General features: G+C 48.4%; 1 protein-coding gene across 2 annotated transcripts in view; it reads right to left on the reverse strand.

Moving 5' to 3' along the window:
* Positions 1-18,692, reverse strand: part of Prkca (protein kinase C, alpha) — a 397,680-nt gene that overhangs the window by 49,071 nt on the left and 329,917 nt on the right. For both annotated transcript variants that reach the window (NM_001399299.2, NM_001429972.1), the window contains 1 exon segment: positions 1,170-1,307. In NM_001399299.2, the coding sequence (NP_001386228.1) occupies positions 1,170-1,307 (138 nt within the window).

Here is an 18,692-nt window from a genome sequence, read left to right on the forward strand (position 1 = left end):
CTTTGGGCAAGTTTACATTCCCTCTTCGGTTGTGGAAATTAATCAGCTAGCATTTTGGAGCATGCCCTTGTAGTCTGAACATTGGGAAATGGACACACCACAAACTAATTTTCTATCACTTTGTGTGTGTGTGTGTGTGTGTGTGTGTACACACGCATGCATGTGTGCATGTGTGCATGTGTGTGAGTGTGTGTATGTATGTGTATGGTATGTGTGTACATGTGTGTGCATGTATGTATGAGCATATATGTGTGTGCATGTGTGTGCATGTGTGTGCAAGTGCATGAGTGAGTGCATGAGTGCATGCATGTGTGTGCGTATGTGTGTGTACATGCATGCATGTGTGCATGTGTGTGAGTGTGTGTGTATGTGTGTGTATGGTATGTGTGTGGTATGTGTGTACATGTGTATGCATGTATGTATGAACATGTATGTGTGAGCATGTATGTGTGTGCATGTGTGTGCATGTGTGTGCAAGTGCATGCGTGCATGCATGAGTGCATGTGTGTGCATGTGTGTACATGCATGCATGCATGTGTGCATGTGTGTGAGTGTGTGTGTATGTGTGTGTATGGTATGTGTGTGGTGTGTGTACATGTGTGTGCATGTATGTATGAGCATGTGTGTGTGAGCATGTATGTGTGAGCATGTATGTGCGTGTGTGTGTTTGTGTGTGTGTGTGTGTGTGTGTGTGTGTGTGTGTGTGTGTCTGGCTATTGGGCCTCAGCATCCACTTGTCCCCAGTGCTGGGATTAGCACTTCTCGCCACCACACCTCACAGAGTTTCAGAGCTACTTGTAAGCTCAGTGAGACCGAGCTATCGCCTTCATCTCCAAACTTTTAAAACGATTTATTTTATTTCTAATTTTGCATGTGTGTGATGGAGCACATACATGTGAGCACAGGTGCCCATGGACCAGAGGTATTGGATCTCCCAGAACTAGAATTACAGGTGATTGGTTACCAGTTGCCCTAGGGGTGCTGGAGACTGAGCTCGGGTCCTCTGGAGGGAAAGTAAGTCCTCTTGACTGCTGAGCCATCTCTCCAATGCTGTTTTTAATGAAGTGTGTGACATATGTGAGGCATGTGCCTGTGTGACTACAGGGATACCTTGGTCCGTGTTCAGTAGTACAGATCCAGAGTTTTATGCCAAACCCCTCTTTTCTTACCTTTCCAAAACTCCCCTTCCCCAGCACCATGAGGAAGTTGAAGTCTGTGAGTTTCACCCTGTCCAGGTTGTTAGATGGCTGCTTCCTGTCTTCTGAAGGGCTGATGACTTTGTTACCAGCGGGGCCCAGCTTGGCTTTCTGAAACACGCACAAGCAGAAAAAGCCATGGGTCATTTTTCTCCCCAAGGAAAGAGTGACAGAAACCAGCTCGCTGTTAATAAGCTGGTGTCAGCTGTGAGGAGAGGGCGATGGGCCGAGAAAAGGCATCCGAGGGTAAGGAGTAACCATGGCCAGAGGTTCTACGTACCCCCCAGGGAAGATCTGCAAAGAAAACGCTCTTCCTCTCCTCACCTAGCTAACAATTCTATGTGATTAACCAAGACCGCTTCAAAGAATCTGCTGACAGCGGGTGAATTCTAACTCTGGGATGGATAGTAAACTTCTTCAGGGTAAATGGTGTCTTGAGATTAACATAAGAAGCAAATGGAACCAGGCATGGATTTTTTTTTCCTACTTGCAGATTTTGTAACTTAAAACTAACCCATGTGGAGGAAATTTGTACCCAGGCAAAAGTGACAGCAGAATGTTCTCCGGGGAGGAGTTGCCTAATTGGTGAGCTTTGAAGATGGTTTATTGCTACTTTCAAATGAGCAGTAAGGACAGGGGGTGTTTGGTTAAGTTGAGATGGAGTTGACAGAAGAAACAGTGATGCTCCTGGCATCTGGTTCCAGCCTGGAGGACACCTGGTAATGATGCTCTGGCACCAAAAGGAGTTCTTGTACGATGGAGTCCTGCCACGCCAGAAGCCTGGAGGGAGCCACTGGTGTGGGACTCTCATGGGAGAGTCCCATTCTCACTGCCAATGGGGAAAAGCAAGAGGGGACAGCAGAAAGAAAAGGTGAATGAGACCCCGTGGGAACGGATGCCTCAGAAGTCGGCAGGGAAGCCCCAGAGAAAGCAGACATGTCTAGTGTTTTGAAATATCTGCTTGACAATGAGAGAGGGGTAGTGTCCTATGGTTGGTGGATTTTCCACAGCTTCGGCCCCAACTTTGAGGGCAAGGGTAATTGCTTAGATGCATTCTGTATGTTAAGAGCACATAATGTGTGCTCAGCACAGCAACCGAATGAAGTGTGGATGGATTTGAGCCTGGCAAGAGCTAGGCTCTCACTCAGTTCAATGCCTCTATGCGTAGGTGTCTCTGTTAGCATTCTGTCTATGCAATGCCCCATAGTTACCTGGCAACATCCAGGTATGCCTGACACTATAAAAGGGGCTACTTGCCCCCTCCCCACTCTCTTTGCTCTCTCTTGCGCTCTTGCTCTTACTCTCTTCCCTTTTTGTCCCTTCTCTCCCCATTCTCCTCCCCTCTTCTCTCCATGTGCTCATGGCTGGCCTCTACTCTTCTATTTCTCTAACCCCCACTTTTTGCCCCTACTACCCTCTTAAGTCCCCTCCCCATGCCCTGAATAAGCTGTGAAGAGCCCAAGCCAACATTTATACAAGAAAGTGTTTCATGAGTATGTGTGTGTGTGTGGGGGGGGTTACAGTTTCAGAGGATTAGTCCATTATCACAGTGGTTAGGGTGTGGTGAAAATATGTTCACATTCATGGTACTAAAACAGTAGTTCAAGTTACATCCTTATCCTCAGGAAGGAGGGAGGGTGACAGACAGAGAGACAGAGACAGACTGACTAGGTATGGGCTTTTGAAACCCCCAAGAGACAGAATTCCTCCAATAAGCCCACACCTCCTAATCTTTCTCAAATAGTACCACTTCCCAGTGACTAAGCATTCAAGTGTGTGTGTGTGTGTGTGTGTGTGTGTGAATGTGTGGTCATTCTTATTCCAACCACCACAGTAGGCCAATGGGTAGATGGCAGAGGAGGTAAGAAGGCATCTGGGGGCAGGAATCACTATGGATGGATGCCTCAGTAAGTCCGGGTCCTAACTCTAGGGAGAAAGGTGTGTTTGTAGGTTTGTTTCTTTATTAGTGAAGTTTCCCACATCAGTGAAGACAATCCCTCACAGGGTGGGAAGGCAGGCATGATCAGTGGAGGCTCAAGAAACATCTTTACAAAAGAGTAATTCTATTTGAGATGGCTCATTCTGTAATTTGGGGTGAGGGTGCCCTGCTCATAGAAGGTCCAAATCAAGACAAGGTAACATTGCTAATTGCACCCAAGATGGATAGTTGATTGCATAAGGGCTCAGCCTGTGGGATGGAGTTAGATCTCACCCGTGCCCAAGCCAGCCCTCAGGTATAAACGGCCCAGAAATCTTTATGTGTTGTCAGCTGGAGTGGCGCTGCCCACCCGCCACTCTGGTTTTCCTACAGAGCATTTCAGAGCCATTTCTATACTGCCATCTGCAGGGCTTGCTGTGTAAGGACACCAAACCACCTCCGGATATTGAGCTTCCTAAAGCAACAGGAAAATCTGTAACTAATTCAACTCTGCTGGTCTCGATCTTCCTTTAGGCAAGCCCCACTCATAGGAGGGGTTCAAAATACTATGGAGTTCAAGAAGACAGCCAGGGATAGCTAGCAACCATGTCGTGTGTGTGTGTGTGTGTGTGTGTGTGTGTGTGTGTGTGTGTGTGTGTGTGTGTGTGTGTAAGGGAGTTTGGGGACAGCCCTAGAGGCCTTCCAGGAGTGTCCCTCACCAGGAACCAGATGCTGTGAACAGCTGGCTTTCTCTTCTTCCTGTGGGCCATATCCTGGAAGGCTCGGCCATTCCATAACAAGTCCTTCTTCTGAGCCCACTATTTCTTCCTCTCGGTTTTTTTTTTTTTTTTTTTTTTGTTTTGTTTTTGGTTTTTTTTTTTTGGTTTTTTTTTTTCGAATCCTCTCGGTTTTAAATGGTTTGCTCGGCAGCTAACTTCACAGCAGGACTGAGAGACTTGCTCTTCCTGACTTGCATATTGTTGACTCTGGCTGCCATGAGTGTAGCAGAGATCTCACCAAGAGTGCAAATCGAATCAATATAAGTGTGTGGGAAGGAAGCTGGAGCCGATTGCCCTGTTGCACAAAACCCGAGGTCACCCACTGGCATCCTTTACTATAGCAATGTAAAGAGGGACCGGCATCCAGGTGCCCCACTGGGGCGAGAGCAGACAGAATTCAGATGGCAGAGGCTGACAGCAGGCAGTGATGGGAAGATGGGTGCTCAGAAGGCCCCTCCCATTCTCTGCCTGAGTTGAAATAATGTCAGGCCTCACTCACCGTGGGGCAGGCAGATCCTCGCCTGTGCTTCTGGACCGTCAGATCCGGAAGACAGACAACCCTCTTTAACTTATATATTGGCTAGCTTTGGGGATTTTGTTGCAGCACCAGAAAATGAGCTATGACTCCCTGTGGCCCTTGCTCATGTGTGTGCTCTGTCTGGAGGCTGCGTGTTTCTCATGGGCCTCATGACCTCTCATGGGAGGGGATGACAGAAGAGGAAATGGGATTCCTGCAGCATGGGCTAAGACCGGGTAAGGAAAAGGCCTTATTGAAAAGCACACAGTCTGCGGTTGGGGATTTAGCTCAGTGGTAGAGCGCTTGCCCACCAAGGGCAAGGCCCTGGGTTCGGTCCTCAACTCTGGAGAGAAAAAGAAAAAGAAAAAAAAAAAAAAAAGGAAAGCATATAGTTTGGCATGGTGGCTCATGCCTTTAATCGCAGCACCCAGGAGGCAGAGGCAGGAGGGTCTCTGAGTTCGAGTCCAAACTGGACTACGGAGGGAGTTCCAGGACAGCTAGGGCTACATAGTGAGACGCCATCTTGAAAACAAAACAGCATAAAATTATCCAAAAATGGGGGAAACGAACACCTTAATGTTGTAAAATAGAACGAGGTACCTCTAAATGCTAGAACTTTCCTGTGCTCCCTTCTTTCATCCTTAGGTAAGCCAGCATGTTTTATTGCCTTTGACTAAAACAACTTGCTCCTGGGGAATCTGGATTCTTCCGAAGATGGCACCTGAACATTTGTCAAGGCTGCTTTCATGACGCTCCCTGGATTCTAGGCTGTGAGTCCAGCCAGTGTCCTCCCCTCATGGGGAAATGAGCTAATGACCAGCTACTAACACATCTCATCTTGAACTACAGAGGCATTCCTGAAGCTCCTGAAGGGCTAGAGGGTGGGCGGGGTCCCATGCACTGTGAGTCTCAACACAGCAAGCCCCTCCCACATCCGCCGGAAGTGAAGGAGCGCGGGCCTTCCTGAGTCCAGTGGCTTGTCTGTATAACATGAGGGACTCTGCACACCCAACCGATTATTGCAGGGTTTCTGAATTAAAACACGGATGAGATCTATGCCAAACGCCTTGCATTGTGGTGTGTGGGCGATGAAATTCTGAGGTCAGTTCCAGTGTATAAGAGGCAGAGGCGGCTGGACCAGGAATTCAGGGTTACATGAGACTCTGACTTAAAAATCCGTAAAATAATGATAATAGAAATAACTTACATCAGGTATATGAAAAACTGGGTGGTGGGTTATACCCATTTTCTTTTCCCCCCCATAATTTTATCATGTTATTTATTATGTATACAGTGTTATACCTGCATATATGCCTGCAGGCCGGAAGAGGGCGCCAGGTCCCATTACAGATGGTTGTGAGCCACCATGTGGTTGCTGGGAATTGATCTCAGGACCTCCAGAAGAGCAGTCAGTGCTCCTAACCTCTGAGCCATCTCTCCAGCCCAAGACACCTACTTTCTGTCATGTTAAACCATTTGGAGCAGCAGAATTGGTAGTTTGACTTTTGGTAGCAGCAACGGCAAAGGTCTTAGTTAATACCGATACCTTACCTCGCTTGCATTGTGTATACCCAGTGCACTCTGGTTTTGCTACCTGAACAAACAGACCCTCCCCCCACACGAATTAGAGTTGTGGTGACTCTGCCATAGCTGTTGGCTCTTGTACCATGCATGCCTCTGCCTGGAACCTTTGACAAGAGGTTCTGGTTTCCCCAAGCTCTAAGACCCACATTGCAGTATGAACCTAAGTCTCCCAGGGGTTCTTGGGTAATGGGTCAGCGTCTCATGTTACTCTGCCCTACTTTAAATGTTCTGATTCGTACTTGTTTTGTAAGTGTGTCTTCAATAAAAGTGTTTCCACAAGTTAGTGCAAGTATGGCTTTGATGAATATATTTATCAAAGCTGTATGAAGTGTGACATAGTGATGCCACTGAACTTGACAGCTGTAGGAGGGTCTATTTACTTCTGACATTCCACGGGTAGACAGGCTGATGGTGCCTAACCTTTGAAATACATAAGTGATGTAGATTTCTCTTACACTTTAAAAAAAATCTCTCCTCCTCCTTCCTCTTCCTCCTCTTCCTCCTCTTCCTCTTCTTCCTCTTCCTTCCTCTTCCTCCTCTTCCTCCTCCTCCTTCCTCTTCCTCCTCTTTTTCCTCTTCCCCCTCTTCCTCCTCTTCTTTCTCTTCCTCCTCATCCTTCCTCTTCCTCCTCTTCTTCCTCTTCCTCCTCCACTTCCTCTTCCTCCTCTTCTACCTCATCCTTCTTTTTCCTCTTCCTTTTTCCTCCCCTTTCCTATTCCTTCTTCCTTGTTCTTCTTCCTCTTCCTTCCCCCCACTCCCTCCTTCCTCTCCCTCCTTCCATGATGTAAATGCTCTGTTCTCATTATTTGGATACTGACAAGGCTCCACAAAGCAGGATCAGGCTAGCGGAAGTAGTTGTGCTGTACAGAACCAAGGCTGTAGCACAGCACTCCGCCTCTAAGGTCATGCATTCACCTGTGCACGCTGCAATATTAGCTCAGAGCAATTGAGTGCTTCAGAAGCAAATCATGAGGACCTGGGGTGGGCTTGCTAGAGGGACCTGTTAGCAAGGGTTAGTGCCTGTGTTTCCAACTGGCTATGAGTCCTGACATCTACTGCCACTATTCAGTTGCTAGGCAACAGGTTAAAAGGATGTCTACTTAGTGGGCATTACAGAGTCTCGAAAGCACAGTAAAGTGCATGAGAAGCATACTGTTTTCTAGCTAACTCATTTCATCGATTGGAACAGGCCAAGCATTCTGCCCCTTCAGGGCCTCTGAGCTCTCTGATTCTGTGACCCACATAGGCACACCCTACCCATCTTCCTTCTAGTCTGCAGATGATGCCTTAAGACCTCAGGATCCCTCATTCACCCTGTCAACTGTCTTGTTTCCCTACTTCCCGTGGTTTGTGTCCCTTCTCTTCCTGCCACCTGGTCTCTTTATGCTCTGTTCCTGGTCATCCCTCTCTCTGCACTGAAAAGAGATCGAGGTCCTCTGCTGAGTTCTCTCTGCTCTATCTCCAGAGCTTAGGGCATATCTGGGGCACAGTGCATCTCAAATGCACTGAGTGAATGAATGTCTTTCACATAACATTTTCTAAAAGGCAGAAAAATATATTCATTTAAAAAATTATGATGCATACATTTTTAAAAAAGAAAAAACAGTTAAGTGCCTATGATTTTATCACCCAGAGATGATCCCAGTGAACATCTTACAGATGTCTTACAGCCTTGCATTTTCACATTTATTTACCATGCTCAGACTACCCTGTAACCTGTGCTTCCTGGTCATGTGTTAGGAACATCTCACTCCCCTGCTGTGGGACACCTGGGTTCTCTCTCTCTTCAGTGTTTCTACAGCAGGCGCTGCATTGTTTTCAGTGTGAATCTCTTGTTCTTAGACTCCCTAGTAGAGGCAGAACCAAGTCAGAGGTTTGGGTGGGGCATGGCTGTTGTCATGCTCACGGACAACTGTAGGACAGACAGGAAGATCATCGAGAGGAGGTGGGACTAAAGGGTCAGGGCACCCTAATTCCAAAAGACAGGCACTGGCTTCTCTGAGGGCATGCATTCTTTCAGCATTCTTTCAGATCTGGCTTTGAGACCATCTTCACTCAGGTATGTCCACCTTTGATACTGGGAAATGATGTCATCTCAAAGTTCATGCTCTCGGGCAGTGGCTCTCAACCTGAGGGTTGAGAGTCCTTTGGGGGTCAAATGACCCTTTCATAGGGGTCGCATATCAGATATTCTGTATGTCAGATTTACATTATGATTCGTAACAGTAGCAGAATTACAGCTATGAAGTAGCAATGAGAATAATTTTATGGTTGGGGGTCACCACAACATGAGGAGCTGTATTAAAGGGTCACAGGATTCGGAAGGTTGAGTCACTGCTCTAGAGCCTTACAATTGTATTTAAAATCATTCACACACACACACCCCACACCCCCACGAACACGTCTTAATGTTTTAAGCAAGGTGATGATTTTGTGTTAAGTCATTCACGGGTATCCTCAGAGTCACGCAGAGTCATGCTTCCTCATGAGGCTTGTGTGTACCATGTTTGACACACCAGAAGGAATTGTCTGGGAACGTGATATGGCCTAAATGTTTATGCCCCAAAATTCACATGTGGAAACTCTAACCCCTAATATGAAGGTGTGAGGAAGTAGGGGTCACAAGTCACAAGGCCTCCACAATCATAACTGGATCAAGTGAGTGTCTTCATGAAAGGTTCTTGTGCTTCCCAGCAGGTGAGGACCAGACGCCAATCTGTGCCTTCACCCTGAACCCCCCAGCCTTGAAGATGGCGGAGCAATGGATCATGTCTGTAAGGCATGTGGCCTGGGTGGCTTGGCTGCAGCAGCCAGAGCACATGACGACAGGAGAAAAGTTTACCTGTACAGCAAGCAAGCAGCTGTCCCTAGGGCAGGCCACCTCCTAGGTCCTGTGTCCTTCTGACTGGGAGTTTTCTTCCCAAGCCAGGAATCACAGATGAACAGCAAACAGATCACAGGTGTGCACTCCTCATGCTCCCCAGAACCAGTCAGTTTGTCAGCCCTGGAAGGGTCTCTGGGGAGCCTTCCTGTCTATAGCAAAGACACCTGCATGCAGATGAAGGTGCGTGGGCCTTGTAGATGCTCTCCAGAGCCAACTGCAGTACCTCAGGCTCCTCACAAGGTTGTGGTGGTGCTGGGGAGGGAGAGAAGGATGCCACTTTCTCCCAGATAGATCCTAACACAGAGCCCTGGATCCTCTGGCTGCAGAGACTGGTCCCCTTGCACTCCAGGTGGCCTCTGGCTGTGTCTCCCCGGTCACAGGAGGATGACAGAGCAGTCTAACCCCCAAAGGAACTTGGAGACAAGTGACACAAGGCTGTTCTCATTGCAGATGAGGAGTTGGGGTGACAAGTCTAAGTTCCTTTCCTCCCTTGGTTCTGAAGCCCAGACTCTTACATTTGCTGTAGTGTACCACCCCCGTAGCAAAGGTCAGTGAACAGTCTTAGCTGTGTAGCCTAATTCTCTCTCTCTCATCACTACCCACCTTGGCTGCTACAGCGTGAAATTCAGACAAGTGAGTCAGAATGACAGGCAGTGACTGGGGTCTCTGGGATGCGTTTTTTAATTTTTTTCCCCTTGATTCTCAAGTCACTCCTTTTCAACTACAGTGGACCTCTTATGCCTTTATAGATTTTACCTGTCAGTGCTGGGGGGTTGAACCCAGGGTCTCAAAGCCTTCAAAGCTAGCACTGCACCAACAAGAGCTGCATTCCCAACCCTGCACTTGTGTTTCAGAATGCCCGTGTCCCTCCCTCCTTGCTAACTTGCCAGGACAATGAAAACGAAAACTTCTCAGCACCCCTGAATTAAATTATCATCCAGTCTCTTCTGTGATGTTTGATTCCGTAAGTGGCACAGGACAATAAGGCTGTGCTGGCAAACTCCGGGGCCTTTTAACTCATCGAAGCACAAGGACGGGGGTTGGGGAGGGGATACACAGAGAGCCATTTCCTCAACGAGAACGGTTTTTATGGATGTAGCCACTGAGGTGGTTGCCACCTGGTTAAATGAAGCCAGGAAGCCCCAGGAAACTAGCAGGCCTCCATGTTTCAGCAATTGAGCCATACCCCTGGGTGGGTAGATAAATTAGATCTTTCCCTGGTGGTGTCTAGTCGTTTTTCTACCAAGTCTGGCATTTCTAGTAGCCATTGTTATTTTCTTTATGGCTGTTTGTCCTTCATGTTCTTTGGCTTGTCCAGTGATGGATGGCATGCCTAGCAAGCCTGCCTCATCTCCTTCTCATACATGTATGTATACAGATATTTTGGTCATATGCTCACCCCTTTATCATGTTCTATTTCCCTCCTGTCCCCACGGATTCCTGCTTTTCCCTCATGAGTTTCCATTCCACTTTCAAGTCTCGCTTCCCTCCCCCTCTTTGCTCCTTCCTTCCTTCATTTTTCTGGTGACCAGACTGAGTTAGAGTCAACGGGAGCACAGGCACCTTAAGAGCAGATGCCCCTCAGGTACCATTAACTGCAATAGCTCTCGGGGGAGGTGTGCCCTCCCAACCCCCACCATCAACAGTTAGCTGCTTCCAAGTCCTCAGGATAGATCTGGCTATTCCTAGAGGCAGCTTAACTTGCCTCACCTGGTAAGTGTTCCCTGGAAAGCTGTTGTCCCCAGCTGCTATGGGATGGATCCTGGGATCCCCAAAGGATCCTGTTTTGAAGAATAATTCAATTTTACCTTTTCTAGGTGTTTCCACCCATGAAAATGTAGTCCACCCCTGGATTCCCGCCCCCCGCCCCCAGGGCTGACAGCCAATCCGTGCTATGCCCACCTAAGGGAAGTCTGGCAAGAGTGGAATGGCTGTGACTATTATGTTAGACTCTCCTCACACTGACGCATTGCTTTTCCTGCCAGGAGCCGCCCCCTTTGGGATCACCCCCATACATGCTTTGCAGGGTCGGAGTCTCTTGAATTCACACAAGCTGTCCAAGTAAATGGCTGTCCAGACTATCAGCAATGCTTCTTAAAGGCAGGGAATTCTCTGTTACTGAGAAAACAGTTCCCGGGCAAGCAGATGGAAGGGGGTAACAAGACTTGCATTGATGGCTCCTGACTGTTTCTGTTTTAGTACCGTGGTGGTTGCCTAAAATCGGGAGCAACTAGGAGTGTGAACGTGACCATTTCAGGCCCAGGCAAGTTTCTGCTTCTGCTGCGGCTGGCTTGTGACCGACAAGGTGCAGGGAGTCTTTCTTTTGCCAGCCTCTACTGCCCTCTGCTGGCTCTTGGAGCGATTGCACCCTGGTGAAGAGCTTTTGCCTGGAATTTGCCCAAGGTTCAAGGGGAGTCCCGATAAATAAAGCAAGGTGGTGCGAACGAAGTGGTCCATCTTCCCAGACGGACCTTTACAGAAATGACAGGAACCACGAAGACCAGAGAGAGCCAAGTGTTTGTGTCAGTGGGAGCTTAAAAATCGCCAGACGCTTTACTTATCGGAAGCTGCATACCCCAAATGATGGTAGAGCATTTATGTCTCCTGGATGTTCTAAAACCTGACACTGCTAGCCACATGACTAAGAGTGGATCAATCAGAAGAGAGGGCGGAGGCAGTGGGCGTTGCTGGGGACCCCTGAGTGGGCTGGGAGCGTCTACTTTAGAACGAGAAGGAGATGGCAGCCTGAGGGATGGTGAGGTCGTGGTTGTTTTCACATGAGGGCAGGATTCAAATGAAAAGGTCGATGTTGGGATGTTCAGCGAGGACTTGAAGAGGAAGCTAAACAAATACCGGAGCTGGCACCGGAGCTGCCTACCTCCATGGTTGTATATTCAGGAAAGATGAACAGAGTGCAGTGCCATTCCCCATCCCCCGGGTCCTCCTCAAAGGGGGCCCAAACCTGTGTATTTTACAGAGGTCTTTGTTGCTGTTTTTATGAGTTTGCCTCTGAAATACTGGATCCACTCATTCCACCACTGAAATGTAAAACTTCTCTAAAACGTCTCTAATTGGCAGGAGCGAGCACTGAAGAGGAGAGTCAACTGCGTTGAATTTAGCACAGGACTTCCGCAATGTTCCGTTTCAGCCCATGCTCATGGAACATTTAAAAACCATCCTGGTTTTTAAAGCCCAGGCGTCTAATTATAGCTCTGTGAAACACCTGCTTCCAGGACTTGGCTGCAGCTGCACTGCTCTGCGCTCTCTGAGTCCCGTGGCTACCAGCACACAGGGAGGGTGGGGATGTTTAAGAGTGATGCTGAGTACTGGTGCTGAACCCCACCCGTCACAGGCTGGAGTGACACTTAGGGTGTCCTTAATTTCTCTGGGACCTCAGTTTTGTCCACTGTAAAATGGACTGAAAGGTTACCTTATCTTAGATGAACTGAATCTTTTATTTCTACTGGACCGAAACTGGGAGCTGCTTTGGTGGCAGTATCTACCCATAGCTGTGACAGGCGGCCCTTGGTATCAGAAGAGATTCAGGATCGTTAGAGAGGAAGAGACGAAGCTTTAGCAGTAAGACTCCCAAAGAGGTAGACATAGAGAGAGCCAAGCAGTTCCCAGGGTTCTACTGCCAGTGTTGTCTTCAGAGGAATGGGGGATTCTGGAGGAGGAGTTTCACTGCAAGACAGAGGTGTAAATCCATACCTGTGTGTGTGTGTGTGTGTGTGTGTGTGTGTGTGTGTGTGTGTAATAGGGGAGCACCAGCCTGGTATATGAGACTGCTGGAGGGTCACTTTTCTGTGGCTTTCTGGGTTTGGGCTATGGGAAGTTGAGGTGTTACTTTGTTGCAGGTTGTAGCAGAGAGGAGAAGGCTCAAGTGCAAGTCGGTTCAAGGGTGGAGAGAGGCTCCAACAGAAGAGGGAAGACATATGGGTAGAAAGGCTCACCACATACCAGAAGTCTTGGGTCCTTCAGGGGTGACTCAGAGGCTTCAAAAGTGGATGGGGACTTTTGGATAGTAGTCCAAGAAAGAACAAATGGGGGGCTGGGGATTTAGCTCAGTGGTAGAGCGCTTACCTAGGAAGCGCAAGGCCCTGGGTTCGGTCCCCAGCTCCGAAAAAAAGAACCAAAAAAAAAAAAAAAGAAAGAAAGAACAAATGGGATCTTACCAATGCGAGATGGTGACCTTCATGGCTACTATGATGGGGGCTGGAACAGTATGGGGTACAGAAAGATGACCTCAGATAAAAAAATGGGACTGTGGTGGGCATTTCTTCCTGTACCCCCACCCGAAGCCATCAGCTTTGTGTGAATGTGGTCACTCACCTATGGCCCTTGCTGAGACCAAAGATCCTGCTTATTTCTGTGTAGCCTGCCCGCTGAGACACACACACACACACACACACACACACACACACACACACACACACACATAGAGTCTCTGGGGGTGTGCATGGGCTAGATGCTGACAAATCCACTTTCAGAAAAGCCCACAAGGTAAAGATTAGTTTGTGGCCAAGCGAGAGCAAAGCCATGCTGAGGTGTGAGGGGTGACTGCACTCCAGCTTTGCTGAGGTGTTGGGGGGCATCATTACCCACACTGGAGACATTCCCTGCCTCGGGCAGAACAAGCTAGGGTTCTTCTTCTAGGGCCACTCACAAAACGGGCACAAGAAAAACATAAAATAAGAGCAAATGGGACACACTTTGGGAGGAGGCTTTGTGGTGTACACAGTGAACTAAGCCATGCAGCCTCTCTGTCCCAGGTGGAAAAGTGGAGCAAACCATCCACCTGCTGCCTAGACCTGTGGTTGGCATGGGAACTGTCCCCACAAGCTCATGTGGTTGAATACTTGGTTCCCACTGGTGGCCCTGTTTGGGAATGTTTTGGGACATTTAGCAGGGAGAGCTTTGCTGGAAGACATGGGTCAGTGGGGATGGGCCTAGCCTTACTTCCTCCCTAGCCACTGATTCCTGCGTACAAAGGCAACCTAACCTTCCACTATGCCTACCACACCGTGATGGACTCTGTTCCTTCAATAAGCCCTTCCTCCCTTAACTTCCTGTTTGCTGGGCATTTTGTTAGAGCGATAAGAAAAACAACTCAGTGATGGAGAGATGGCTCAGCGGTTAAGAGCACTGACTGCTCTTCCAGAGATCCTGAGTTCAATTCCCAGCAACCACATGGTGGCTCACAACCATCTGTAATGGGATCTGATGCCCTCTTCTGGTCTGAAGACAGCGACAGTGTACTCACATACATAAAATAAATAAATCTTTTAAAAGAAGAAAAGGAAAGAAAAAGAACAACTCCTATGATATCCAGTGTACGAATGGGGGCTTCAGACCCAGGTAGCAAAAGAGTTTTTGAGTTCACTTAGAAATGGAAGAGAGCGTCACAGGCAGGCTCTTGATTCCTACTTCCTGGGGTCAGGGTGTAGGGAGAACCCCAGGAAGAGGTCTAGTTCTGAGTACCTTTTACATTCACTTGCTTAACTGTCCAAGTAGCCTTGTAAGCCCGGGGCTTTTATCTCTTCCATATTGGACTTGGAGAGGCTGAGGAGAGGCAGGCCAGCCAAATGACAGAGTGCCAAGGCTGCATGGCTTGGCAGTGGCAAAGCCGGGCTTTACCTCAGGAATGTGGCACTTCCTGCTACTGTACCGTGCTGCTTCCTGGAATACCAGGGGAGGTCAGAGTGAGGTGAGAGAGAGGAATGATCTCTTCAGAGGGGGGGTAGCTGTCCACCAGAGTTGGGAAGGGCCTCAGTTTACCTGCAGGGAGGGGGACCTGAGGGTTGATAGCTTTGCTCTGACTCATTTTCCCCTCCCCTTCTATCTTTTAAAAATTTGTTTATGTGTATGTGCACGCACCTGCAAGTATTTACATGCACTCAGGTGCCAGTGGAGGCCAAAAGGTGGCACCGGGGCTCATGGAACTGTGGGTGGGCAGTGCTCGAGCGGTGCAGGAAGGGAACTGCAGAGCCACCTCTCCAGCCTTAGCTCTCTATTTCCCTTTCAGTCAAGTCTGTGTTCTACCCTCTTGTCTGTTAGGAAATACAGCCAAGGGTCATTCCCAACACAGAAGGAGAAAGACACAGCCCTCAGGCCTGCCGCGTCATACAGGCAAAAGGTCTAGGTGGCTCTGAGGGTTCCATCAGCTCTGTTCATCCACTCGGGAGTGTTTATAAACAGAAATAGTCTTCGCTTCCCGGGGCGGCCAGAGGCCACTCTTATTTACGCTTAGGAGACAGAAGGGGCTACTCCAAGGGATGGAGTATCTCGTAGCTGGGTGTATTCAAGTGGGGTCAGTCTCGCAAGCTGTTTCTCCTAAGCTCGGCGTGGTGAAGCAGGCTTTGAAAAGACAGATGGCAGAGGGCATAGGAGGCAGAGCTCTTGAAAGCAACTCTGAATCGTCACACTCATCTGCATACAGCACGGAGAGACGGACACTGGAGCCCGACCAACCTACATATCAATTAGAATGCAGAAAGGGTGGGAGACAGCAGTCACTTGGTGACACCAGTGGGTTGGGGTACAGGAAGGGAGGGGGATCTGCTGGAGGCTGCCTCAGTAGCAGTATCCCCCAGAGGGGTACAGAACCACCCCATTCTTGTAAGAGCAATGAAAACCCTGGGCCCAAGCCACATGTGGCCAGGCCTGATCTCTCACCGGCCTCAGAACACTTCTGTGAGTTAACATGGTCTTGTGTGAAACAGCTCTACATTACCTGTGGATGCATTCTGTTAGGCCCCAATCCATGTGACCGGGCATTCTTGTGAGTGTCTGAGAGGGCATGGCTGGGTTCTCAGTGATTTTACACACCGATTACTCTTCAAAAGTTAGAGTAAAACAACCCACATAAGTCTTTTCTCTTTCCCCAGTTCAAGTTACCCTTGGCCCTGTGACTCTCTACCCACTAAGGGCTCCTGCCTCGAACTTTGTATGTGGCGCATCGTGACCTTGAACTTCTAAGATCTGTGCCTCTACCTCCTGAGTGCTGGGATTACAACATGTCCTCCTCCAGGCCGAGTGTATGTTATCCCACGCTGTGGATCAGACCCAGGGGCCTCCCGCACACAAAGCAAGCAAGCACTCTTCCCTGAGTGACATCTCCAGCTTGTTTCCTCGCTCCTAACAAAATCTGCTTTCCCGAGGGTTTGGAGGCTCTCGGGGGAACTCCAGATGCCTGAGATTTTCCCAGTAAAACAAGCTGGGAGACACGCATTAGCCTGCCTCGGTTAACTGGAGGTCAGGTCACCAGGCTCCCAGTCCTCCAGGCTCCCCACTCCTGTCTAGAAGCCCATTGTGACTAGAAATCTTCACCATCCCAAGTGTTAACATGAGGGGCAATGAACCAATACACTCTTAACATGACAGAAGCAGCCATGGAGGTCTGTCAGAGTGAGGCACCTTCAGAGAGAAGAAAACCAGAGCCTGGTTTTCACAGCCCAGTTCCCACAGCCTGAACGGATCCAATGAGGGGAAAATGCCTGGTTCTCAACCAGCCTAACACTAATGCAACCCTTCAGTACAGCTCTTTACACTAGTGACCCCCCCGCCCCCACCGTGTATAAAATTATCTTTGTTGCTACTTCAGAACTGTAACTTTGCTGTTGTGAGTCGTAAATATCTGTCTTCTGATGGTCTCAGGTGACCCCGGTGAAAGGGTCATTCGGCCCCCAAAGGCATTGCGACCCACAGGTTGAGAATCACTGGGTAAACGCCTGAGACATTAGAGTGGTAGGTAAGGCTTGCTCTACTGAAATGGGAAGCTCTTCATGTTGTAATTATGCGTCTTTAGGTCAGAATTTAATCTATAATTATTCTCAAAATAAGGTATTTTGTTCTAACCACCAAAGCTTTGTTCTCTGGCTAGAGCTTTTAATCTCTAACACGACTAAAAGGAACCAACCGGCAACAAAAACATGCATTGGAACCTTGAAGTTGAGACTTCATTTTGGAAACTGCCGTTTTGAATTCTTAAAAAGTAAAAAAAAATTTTGAGATAAAATCTCCCTATGTTCCTCTGGCCAGCCTGTAACTCATTACGTAGAACAGGCTGGTCTTGAACTCATAGAGAGCTGCCTGCTTATTCCTCCTGAGTGCCGGGATTGGAAGTGTGCACTGCCATGCCTGATTTGAAAGCCTACTTTATTCTTATGTGTATATGTCTATGGCTGTGTGTGGACATGCGCACATGAGTGCTGGTGCTTATAGAATCCACAGGGGTTGTATCTCCAGGGGCTGGAGTTATAGGTAATATGAGTCACCTGATGTAGGTGATGGACCTTAACTCAGGCCTTCTGAAAGAACTGTAGGCGCTCACTCACTCTTACCCACTGAGCCAATATCTCCAGCACTCCCAATTTGGGCTCTTGAGACCCCTCTGGTCCTAAGCTCTTGTTGGCACGGTGCAGTAACATCAGGGTGGCAGCACTCTCAGCCATGAAGCTTGGTCAGTGTCGGAAGTCACTGGCAACTAGACAAAGGGGACTTGTAGCCCTCTCAGCCATGAAGCTTGGTCAGTGTCGGAAGTCACTGGCAACTAGACAAAGGGGACTTGTAGCCCTGCTCACCCACGGGGACATTAAAGGAGAAACGTGTTCTGCACCATCCGAGACGCTTGGGTCTTGTTTAGAGAGTGAACAGAAGGTAGTGGAGGTCTCCTGTCTCCATTTCTCCACACTCTACCTCCAGGAGTGGAGCCTGACATAGACAGGGCAGATGCGTGCAACTCGCTAGAAACCGCCAGACTCCCTGATTGCTGGGATCACAGCATTGGAAAGAAGTTGGCCTGTGTCTGACAGCAATTCTTGACCCGTGTGTGTTTTACCCAACTGCTACAGGGCTTTGGACATGCAAAGTAGGGTTTTACTCCAAAATGGTTCTTTCCAACCACCCTCAGAGATAGGTGTATCTAGCAAAGAAGCCACCTTTAGTTTGTACAATGGGATCAATTTCAAGAAGCTTGAGGATTACAGCAAAGTCTACGTAGGTTGAATGTGATTGGGACTTAGGGAAGTAGAGAAGAGGAAAATAAGCCAGCACCTAGATGAATAGATCAACATGGTGCTTGCATGCACCACACACACACACACACACACACACACACACACACACACGCTCAGAACGGTGCAGGATAGAGCAGAGGAGGGGGCAGGAAATAAGAAGCACCATTTCAGACAGGAGACCGGAGTCCTTATACCACTGACTTTGGAACTGTGCTCCTTCTGGGCTGTTCCTTTCCTGTCCACAAAGATGCTCTTAAACACCCTTCCCAGGTCGAATACGCTTAAATTCTGCTAATCCTGGCATCCTGGATCTTCTGTAGAGGACCAGAGGGCACAGATTTCAGGCTTTTCAGGCTATTATTCCTTCTGGTAGTGCTGTCTCCATGAACTAAAGCACCCCCCCCCCAGACAAAACGATCAGGGGAATGACTGTGGCCCTGTTAAGAAACTCTATTTAGGGACACGGAAATTTAATTTTCACCTAATTTTCATGTCTCACAACATTATAGTTCTTTGATTTGTGGGAAAAAAGATATTTCAAAATGTAATTATTCTTAATTTATGGGTTATATAAAGGCAGGGAACTTTGTATGGGTCCCTGCTTGCTCCACTAACTCCCCTCACTCCACTGTAGTTGTAGACGATGAATCTGCTCCGTCGTTGGCCACTGGGTTTTGTCTTGTCAGCCAGCACTGCTGAAGAAGTAGTGAGTACCGGGCAATCTTATTAAAATACAGATTGATTCAGTAAAAAGCAGGATGATCGCTCCCTCCACCACGTCTATCAGCCTTGCCTTG

The sequence above is a fragment of the Rattus norvegicus genome, chromosome 10, assembly GCF_021556685.1.
Source record: "Rattus norvegicus strain SHRSP/BbbUtx chromosome 10, alternate assembly SHRSP_T2T, whole genome shotgun sequence".
Taxonomy (NCBI): Eukaryota; Metazoa; Chordata; class Mammalia; order Rodentia; family Muridae; genus Rattus; species Rattus norvegicus.